Genomic DNA, 10,290 nt, shown 5'->3' with positions numbered 1-10,290 from the left:
TATCTGGTGTGCCTACCAACACACAAACTGTGAAATAAGACAATCCAGTCAGTTTGTTGGGGGCTGCCTAGATCAGAAAACATGGGATTTAACCAGCCATTCAGATCTGGCATCCCTTCCTATGTCACATGCAGGCTCATTAGAATATTTTTAGTGCATAACTTTTTGATATTAATAATAAAATCTGTTTTGTAGTGTCAAAGACTGAGAGACAAGAACAAATCATCACAGTGTGCTCAGGAAAGACCATTCTATCTGATAAATCCCACGTGTGGTCTTCAGAGTTTGAGCTATTGAACTCAGGAAAGGTACAGGGTTCCTCTGTGCAAATACAATTCATTAATGTATATCTGTGACTGAATGTATGTATGGATATGAATGGAGGAATGAATGCATATTTATAACTGAATGTATGGATATTTATGAAGGGATAAATGAATGTTTATTTATGCATGGATGCTTAGGAAGTAGGAATGAGTGTTTGTAAGGTGTGTATGGGAGAACAGAAGAATGTAGGAAGGAAAATGGTAATTAGCAATTTGCATAACTCTTTGAGTAGCCCAAATGTTTACTGTACATTTGTCTTTTAATTGTTTTAACCCTGTGCTTGTTGTGTGTCTCTGTTGTAACTCTTGCAGCAATTTCTCCCAGTGTCCACAACAAATGTATCCATGGGGAGACTAATAAAGATACTTTTGACTTTTAAGGGAAAGCCTGTTTAATAATTTTCATAAAAATAAACCATGTAAAGATAACTCAACAAAAAAAAAAGGAAACACTGACGGAATATAGATATTCCAGCCACAAACAAGGCCTCAATGATGAACAGAAATGTGGTAAATTCAGAATTAAGTCAAATTTCAGTGAATAAATTTGATTTCAAACAATGAGAATTAAAGCTGAACAGAGAAGAAAAATGTAAGGAAATCAGTCGAGTTTTTACATTTGAATTCTATATTCAATGTAATTCAATGCTGAATCCAAATGAAAGTAAAATCCAGTTCTGAATTGACTCTGACCCCAGAGACGATTCGACAACATTAAAACTTCAGTAGAGTAAGAAAACAAAGCAGTCATCTTCATTATGAGGTGTCCATTGAACCCGTTTCTGAAATGTAAGAACAAATACATCTTGCTTATTCACCATGTAATGTAGAATTTGGATATATTGCTTAGCAAATGTATTCACCTTAATTTAAAATCTGCATATCACATTCTGTTTTGCAAGAAGACTTTTTATTATTTATTTCAAATGACCTGATGGGAGAGCTGCACCTACTCACTGTCATGGTATTTTTCCATATACATATATGCTACAGAAACTACAAACCAATTGCCGCTATGGAGAGGCGTTTTAGTAAGCATGTAAAAACAGAAATCTTCTCTTATGACTGCAGCAGATTACCCAGGTGCCCCACTGTTTGACTTTTATTAAACATGTGTGAATGCAGCATCAATGTGAACTGTTGCTGTGTGGGATCCAAAGGACTTTGGCCACTACCAGAGACATAGAGGATGAACAATAGGGGTGTATGAAAAAAAATCGATACACTTGAGTATCGCAATATTTTATTTTGCAATACTGTATCGATTTTCAAAAACGCAATAGATTTTTAGTTTACGTTAAAAAATATTCATGTAAGACAGCGGTTCACAGTGATGTTGTGTTTAAACCCCCTACTACTAGATGGCTATGCTGAGACACACCACTAGTGTCCTTGCCTAACAGTGTCTGACTTTTTGCTAGAAGCTAACAATGTAGCTATGGCTCAAAATTTGCTCACTAAGAACCCGTGAACCACAATCCCAAACTGCCAGTTTGATTTTCTGTGTACCAAATTGTTTACCTAAAGTAAACTTCTTTGACTTTTATGCACATCATGTCTTTTTTTAAACATTAGTTTTTCTAAAATTATACTTTAAAACAATCCCAATATATCGCCTCACACACAGTATCGGAATATATTGCAATATATTGAATCGAGACCCATGTATCGTGATACGTATCGTATTGCCAGATTCTTGCCAATACACAGCCCTAATGAACCACAAACTCACGTGTTTCATTGAAGAGGAAGGAATCCTGATACTCCTTCATGTACTGAGAGGATCTGGCCTCATCCAGGAACAGAGAGTAAACCCTTTTGATGTCCTCCACCTGAACTTCTGTCCCCTGAAGAAGCAAAGACACAGAGATGACATCAACACAGAGACTACAGGAATTCATGACTACACTACTGAAAAAAATCCGTCCTAATGATTTAAAAAACAAGTTGCTACATTTTACATGTGTTACAGCCGCAGCAATATAATCTGCTTGTTCAGACTGAGTTTACCTTGCGTTTGCGACACACCAGTCCAGCAGTGCTGATCAGCTGGATGGCGTAGCGCAGTGATGTCTCCATGCCGATGCGAGTCAGGACGGTATGAGCCTCCTCGCTCAGATCCACGTCCTCCTCCTCACACCTGAAACGAAACCATGCGAGTTGATTTCCTTTTCATAAACGCTGGGAAGAAGCAAACCTAGTCCGCTCACAGATGACGGGCGCAGATTCTCACCGGATCTTGAGGATCTGCCTCGTCTCTTTTTCGCTGTAAGGGGAGGTGGCGATGATGAGCAGGCGATCCAGCAGGTCGATGGGGATGCCATGAGGGCTCTGATAGTTTGTGCCGCGGATACTAAGATATAAAAAGGAGATAAATATTTGAAAAGAATAAAAAAAAAAAAAAAAATATACAAGTTATAAGAATTAAGATTCCCCCAAAAAATGGTATCAGACATAGAAACCATATTTGTGTATTCCTAAAAAAAATCTCAAATAATCAGATGGGAGGAAAATGTAGATGCAATAGTACCGAGTGATGCCTCTGTTGGTGGCCATAATGAGAACTGGGGACAAGTCACTCTCCAGGGCACGGTTCAGGAAGGAAAAACACTCCATGTCCAGCATATGGACCTCGTCAATAAATAACACCTGAAACCACAGACATAGAAAATTAGTCTGGTACAAATATAAACAAACACACACACACACACAGTTGCACCTACCCCAGGAATGATCTCGGCCTTGCCCTCTTCCCTCCACTCGCACACTTTGGCATTAATCTGCTCGCGGACTTCAGACTTGATCTCCCCCGTGTCTCCGGAGAAGAGAGCCAGGAAGCCTTGTGTGCGGCTGTTGATGACGTCGATCTCGTGGAGGGACACTGTGTGGACCACCTCTTTCCTCTTCTGCAGCTCTCCCTCTGGACACTGTACAAACTGTGTCTACAAGGATAACACAAATGCAATCAAATTAATTTCATAAATACGTCCCATTAAATTAATTACTATTGTACAAGGAGTGTAGCGATATTAGGCAATGGATTTCAAACATGTTCAGGCTAATGCATCGTGTGATTCGACAAAGGCAAATTTACGTAAATATCTACTGTTGTTTGAGAGTATGAATTAGTGACTGCAGTAGTGAAATGATATTGATGTGACAGTTACAGCATACCTGAGCTCCCATGGCATCATAGTCTCTGGCTCTGGTGAAGGAGCGGCCCAACTTGCTGATCTTTCCAGTGGCTTTGTCAATGGTGATAACATCTCTGAGAGAAAACAAAGTAAGACAGTTTAGATCACGTATGGCTATCCGAGCGGCCCGAGTCATCCTGATGTGTAAAAATCAAAGAACTCACCCTGCTTGAACCTTCTCTTTACTGAGACTGTCGATCATCTTGTTGCCCAAGTCATATATTGTCTCCATCTCAGTAGTCTTTAGAGTCAGCTTGCCCACCTTGGCACCCTGCGAGACAAAGTTAAATATGTATACATTTGTCTATATTGAGTGTGTACTGTTTTACACTTGTTTCAATTTCCTTTGTCCTGTAATATCAGTAGTGACTGCCTTCTGGCAAATCAAATATTATGTTCCGGCATTAAGAATGATTTTTCACAATCTAATGATTGTGACAGACAGACACAAAGTTATGAGTGCACTTGGAGCAGACGCGTGAGGAGCTTACCGTTCCAGTGGCTGGTCTGTCAATCTGAATCTCTACCACCTCTCCTTCAATAATCTCGGTCTCTTCTCTGTAAGAGAAACACAATATGAATACTTCATTCATTTCAAACAATGAGACTCACAAAACACAATTATTGTGTTTGCTCACTCACTTGATCCTCACTCCAATGGCTTTTCTAAAAGCCTGGCTGAGTGCCTCGGTCTTGCTCATCTCTAGGGAGAAGATCTCACTGCCGGCCAGCGCTGTGAAGGGTGTATCAGGGCCAAGAGACTGGGCAATGCCTGCATTAAAAAAAATACATCTCAGCTGAACCGATACTCAGCTAGTGAATCTGGGAAAAGGAACTTTAACGAAAAAAATAACTTAAGCCAATTACAACAACAATATGACTTCCAGTGGAGGATCATGATGAAAGGAGATTGTGTTCTGGAAAGCCTCCAACATGGCCCTTACCCATGGCGATGGCAGTCTTTCCTGTGCCAGGTTGGCCAGCTATCAGTACTGCTCTGCCAGCTATGTGGCCATCTTTGATCATCTCCAGAATGATCCCTGCTGCTCGACGGGAGGCCAGCTGGCCAACCATCCCCTGAGACACCTGGAGGTGAATAGGAACAGGTATTACTGCAGTCAAACACATATTAATGCTCATCGGCACATCATTCTGTACTGCAATCCAATACATCTGCCAAATTTACAACATTTCTGCTCATAATCATTTACTGAGCTAGTCTTTCAATTACTTGATTACACTGGAAGCAAAGTAAATGGGATTTTCTTACAGGGTTATACTCTAAAAACATCTATACACATTTCTTGTTTTGATAAATGCCAACTAAAGAGGGAACCAGTGCTACAGCCACATACTATGAACTTAAGACTTTACACTACCTGTCTTGGCTCCAAAGCATCATCCAAACCAAGGCCACGAATGTGAGAGTGTGCTCCTAAACACAAGATAGGAATGATCACATTAATATTAAGCACATTAGGAAGAGGTACCCCTTGCATCGGCAAACATTCTGGGCCCACTGTGAATGTGGATGCTTACCGATCCTCTCGATCCGCGTGATGTCACGAACCTCTGGAACCTTTGTAGTCGCCATCTGTATCAAGTTAAAAGCAGACGGCATAGATAACTTCAATATTTAAAGAATTAATACTACTCCTGTTGGCAAAAGTGGGATTTGATAAATTACACTTGGAAGTAATCGTGTGAAGTCAGCTTGCAACACTGAAATGCTAACTATTATTACCTTAAAGAACGAAATATCATCTTACAGAAACACTGCCATAAAAATTTCCAGTGGCCTACATCATCTAAAAAGGCATCTGGGTGAAAGTGAAACTGATAAAGAAAAATGTGGCTAAAATAGATCAACAAAAGAATCAGTAAACATGTTTATTACAGAAGGCTGGCTGCACATGATATTAAGTTGGAGTGAACAAGGCTTCTGCCCCAAGAGTACAGAGGAATACTCCAGAAGCTGGGCTGAAAGCTACTTTATACAGTCAATGGCTGAAGCAGCTCAGACACTTTTATTAAGTCATCATAATAGTGCAAAGAGGATGTTGAATCTAAGTTTGATTTTTGGTTCATTCCTTTTCAATAACATTCCAAGTCACAGACAATATTCAATTCACTAATCCAGATTCCGGACTTATATTTTCCACTTCTCTCTATAATAGTCCCTGAGATTTTCAGTGCATGTGTAACGTTACTCCAGGATCAGTTATTTCCTTCCGTGCTTTGTACCTCTATTTAAGCTAATTAAGTAATTTTCTAATGAAATAGCAAATAGCCCCAGGTTTTACACCAAGTGTCAGTGCTAATATTAAGCAAGTTAACCAAGCTGGAGCACATACAATTAACTGCACAGGTTGTCCTGTCCAGCCGGTTGTCATAGTGACAGTTGTAACGCATGCCACACACAACACAAGAACATGAGAGCATGTGGCTTTAATTTGTCCTTATTGTTGTTTTTATAAAAAAAAAACACCCATGCCAGTTGTCAACGTGAGCTTGAGGTAAACGACATGCGGAAGAAAGAAAACTTACATCTCTTCTCGACAGCGCTAATATAACGTTACATCGAAATATAGCGTTAATGCTAACGCCAGCTAATGTTATGTTAGCAAACTAGCTAGCTCCATTCATCGGTTTTCTGTAACGTTAGTTACAACCAGCCGAGGACTTGATAATAAAGGGATTTGAACGACAGCAAATATGCTACGCTATCAGGAAGTGAAAGAGCAAGGGCTCATGTACTATTTATTTATTTACAGTTATCGTATGAATTTACACTCACCTGTGCAGCCACACTTCAGAAATGTGAGAATGCGGCGCTTCTTTCTAATAGTGCGCAGGGTAAATGTGTCCGAGGAGAAACAAGTCCTTCTTTTTCTATGTCAGTTGTGAAGTTGACTGCCCTCTACAGACCACAGGCAGGGTGGTCTCTTGATCGCATAAAAACATTATAAGCAGTTTAGACATTATAAGCAGTTTAGTAAGAGTGGTCGGGCTGCCCTTTTGTGTAGGTTTGGACTGTGTATTTTAGCCTATTTAAACCATTATACAGCTTGCCTCATATGGTCCCCATTTGGTGTCCCCACTCCCCAGGAAAGGTAGGCTATTTAATGTCCTAGATTTTTACACACTGCCTCGTCTCCTGTTCGCTAACTAACAAAGACTTGTATCTAAAAACTAAATAAAACCTGTGACTACATAAAATGTTACCTTTATCTTTCCTTTACACATTGTAGGATTTACAAACAAACTCGTAGGCTACAAAGTACGGAAATAGGGTGAATTTGTTCAGGGCATAGACAGGGTGGTAGCCTAGCCTGTAATATGATGTTGCTAACCAATCCCAAGTTGTAAGACATGGATAAGCTGGAACAGTGCAGTTTAGCCAATGACAACATACTTCCACTGTTACAGAATGTTTTGTATCTCCAACAGTGAATCACTTCCTCCCCACAGAAGCTTTCCCAGAGTGAGGTAACAGTGGCCGCTGACAGCCTTGGTGAGCACTGTGCACATTTCTCAAGCCTCACAAGTGATTTGACAGGTTGAACTAGTTCTGTGCAAAGCAGCTACGAATTTACGAGAGGGGTCTGGCTGCAGACCTCCAGTGTCAGGCTGCTTCCGTTGCAGGCTCCACTCTCAGGCTGCCTCCAGTGTCAGGACCGGAAACCCTGTATCCCTGGGTTGGGCATGTGATAAAGCAGTGAGGGATAGGAACTTGGCTTATAGAAAATTAAGAAGGGGCCCGACAGAGTATAATGCAATAGAATACAAAAGGTTTAGGGCTAAGGCAAGACGAGTGATTAAGATTGCAAAAAAAGAGTGCTGGAGGAACTACTGTGGCAAACTAAGGGTAGAGACGTCAGTAACGGAAATATGGCGGGTAGTGCATTATATGTCAGGAATTATTAGGATAAAGAAAATGCCAATGTTAGAGGAGGAGGGCATGTTTGCTACAAGTGACTTGGATAAAGCTAAAATGTGTGAAAATAAATTTAAAGCTGTTCACAGTGGAGCTAATATTGGCGAGAAAGGTATAAGAAAACGAAATGAGACTTTGGAGCCAAACAGGTTTAAACTAGAGGTAAATGAAGATAATTCTGATATTTGTAATGTCTTTTTCTCATTAGAAGAACTGCATAGAGCAATAGGTAAAGGGAGATCTACAGCTCCAGGAAAGGATGGTATTAGCTATGATCTAGTTAATAAACTGAGTGATCTAGTGTTGGAGGAATTTCTGTCGTTGATCAATTATATATGGCAAGAGGGAACTCTTCCTAGCTCCTGGAAACAAGCAGTGGTGGTCCCAATATTAAAACCAGGGAAAGACGCATCTAAGGCAGGATCTTATAGGCCTATTGCACTTACTTCAGTGTTATGTAAAGTAATGGAAAGAATGGTTACAGACAGATTAATGTATAAATTAGAGAAGGATAGATGGTTTACTCCTGTACAAAGTGGCTTTCGTAGAGGGAGAAGTACCATGGATGCTGGGCTTTCCCTTGACAGCGATATTAAGAAAGCCATGGTAAATAAAGAAGCCCTAGTGGCAATATTTCTTGACATTGAAAAGGCCTATGACATGTTATGGAAAGAGGGGCTAGTTATAAAGCTCTATGAGGCTGGAATCAGAGGGCGGATGCTTAATTGGATACAAGATTTTTTAAAGAACAGGAGTATTCACGTCAGGGTTGGAAATTCTTTTTCTGATGGTACAAAGGTGGAAAATGGAACACCCCAGGGCAGTGTGATTAGTCCACTTCTATTTAACATTATGATAAATGATATTTTTCAGGATATTGGGACCAGTTATGGACTTTCCCTGTATGCAGATGACGGGACCATCTGGAAAAGGGGCAGAAATATCAAACAAACTATTGAACGAATACAAGTAGCCCTAAACAGGGTAACTGCCTCGTGGCAGCAATATTAATTAACGTTTGACTGACAATCAGGTTATCTGACGATCTCTTATGCGCAAGAAACTTATACCGTATACACACTTTTGGAAGAAGCCGCTTTGTTGTTGATTTATTCTTAATTAATTTAAAATTAATCAACACTAACACGAAAAACATGAATTTATAAGTTGCATTATAAGTCTACCAGCATTATTATCGCATTAGCCTACATCAAGTGTCAAAATAAACGCCATTCATATATAGTCATAGTCTCTGCTATAGTTTAGCGATCAGAGGGTTATACATACTGAAGTAATCTCAGCTATTATGCCCCAAGCCACAGAGTAAACCCGAGACACCGGTTTGTACGTTTTCAACAGATGGTTTATTTACAAATAATGAAAATAAAATGACAAATTGGCACTGCAATCTTCTTTACAGAAATTCAAAATATCAAAAACAACACCTGCAGAAACGGGTGTAGAACTAGAAACATGGTGATATCACAATACATAAAAACTAGAGGTAATCTTTGAACTTACAGCTGGTTTTGGACACTAACTGGCACATAAAGTTTACATGCTGTCTTAGCTAGCGGTTAGCCGAATAAGCTGTTAGCTAAACTAACGTTAGCTTAACTGTGGAGGCTAACAGCAGACCACTACAATCAGCTAGCGGTTAGCCAAATTAACCGTTAGCTAAACTAACGTTAGCTTCCCGGTGGAGGCTAACGGCAGACCGCTATAATCACCTAGCGGTCCGCCGAACTAGCTATTAGCTAAACTAACGTTAGAGTAAATTATATTGTGATCACTACAACATGAAGTGGGAACAGATTGAGCCAGACTCCTTCAAGACACGCACAAAAAGTTTGTTATTTCCGGTCCTGACACTGGGGGCAGCCTGAGAGTGGAGCCTGCAACGGAAGCAGCCTGACACTGGAGGTCTGCAGCCAGACCCTCTTGGGGAATTTACAGCAAATTGACACTGATATGATGACTGCTCACCAGAGGAATTTCAACAATATACCAATATTATTAATTTTGTCAGGGGTAAAACCTCTAACTTTGTATATGCTGCCTGTCATCGGGTTTCTGTCTGTAAAATAAAATAATAGGCCCACACAATGACAATTTTAGTTTTTGGCCTTGCTGATGTGTTTGTATAAAGCAGCAGCTAAAATCATAAACCCTTTAATGTGATTTGAGTAGATGGAGAATTGTATTGATGCTGCTCTCTTAACCTACCATATTTACTAAAATTGCAAAATCACTCATTTTTGTAGTGACAGTCTAGATCAGTGTTTCTCAAACTTTTTTCAATATTGTACCCAATTTGAATTGCTTTTTTAAGCCAAGTACCCCCTGACCAGCGGTAAACATTTTTGGTAGAAAAAAAAAGTCTATATAATACAGTGCCGGCAGTGATAGATTGGCTAAACAACAACCTTTTTTAGACAAAAACATTTAAATGCTACATTTAAAATGTTTAGAATCCATCACTTAATTCATTCATTATTATAGTATAATTATTTAGGAATTAAGCATGAGATATTTTTAAATTAGCATTTTTGCAAACATTTTACATACCCCCTGCAGTACTCCAAAGTACCCCTAGGGGTACACGTACCCCCATTTGAGAAACACTGGTCTAGAGGGTATCTTTCAGTCTGACCCCCGTGTTCAGATAAATTGTGGAATGCAATATATCTGAAAAATGGCAAAACTCACCCGCTGACCCTAACCTCAAGGATCCTGGAGGAGTTTTTCATATCCTCTGTAGCGTATCTTCAAAGCTTTCCCTTAAGGCCGCAGTTTTAGGATTTCCCAATCCAAAATCAGGATACTGAAAGTT

General features: G+C 39.8%; 1 protein-coding gene across 1 annotated transcript; it reads right to left on the bottom strand.

The window, feature by feature from the left end:
* Positions 1-693: 693 nt before the first annotated feature.
* ruvbl2 (RuvB-like AAA ATPase 2) lies at positions 694-6,423 on the bottom strand. The gene is made up of 14 exons (XM_028595184.1): positions 6,318-6,423; positions 5,060-5,114; positions 4,900-4,955; positions 4,465-4,606; positions 4,163-4,292; positions 4,012-4,078; positions 3,685-3,791; positions 3,501-3,594; positions 3,050-3,268; positions 2,857-2,975; positions 2,560-2,679; positions 2,337-2,466; positions 2,059-2,173; positions 694-1,108 (listed from the first exon to the last, which is right to left on the bottom strand). Exons 2-14 carry the CDS (start codon positions 5,112-5,114, stop codon positions 1,083-1,085), a joined length of 1,380 nt encoding a protein of 459 aa, XP_028450985.1. The 5' UTR covers positions 6,318-6,423; the 3' UTR covers positions 694-1,082.
* Positions 6,424-10,290: the final 3,867 nt, after the last annotated feature.

The sequence above is a fragment of the Perca flavescens genome, chromosome 13, assembly GCF_004354835.1.
Source record: "Perca flavescens isolate YP-PL-M2 chromosome 13, PFLA_1.0, whole genome shotgun sequence".
Classification (NCBI taxonomy): domain Eukaryota; kingdom Metazoa; phylum Chordata; class Actinopteri; order Perciformes; family Percidae; genus Perca; species Perca flavescens.
This window is presented reverse-complemented; position numbering and strand designations above follow the sequence as displayed.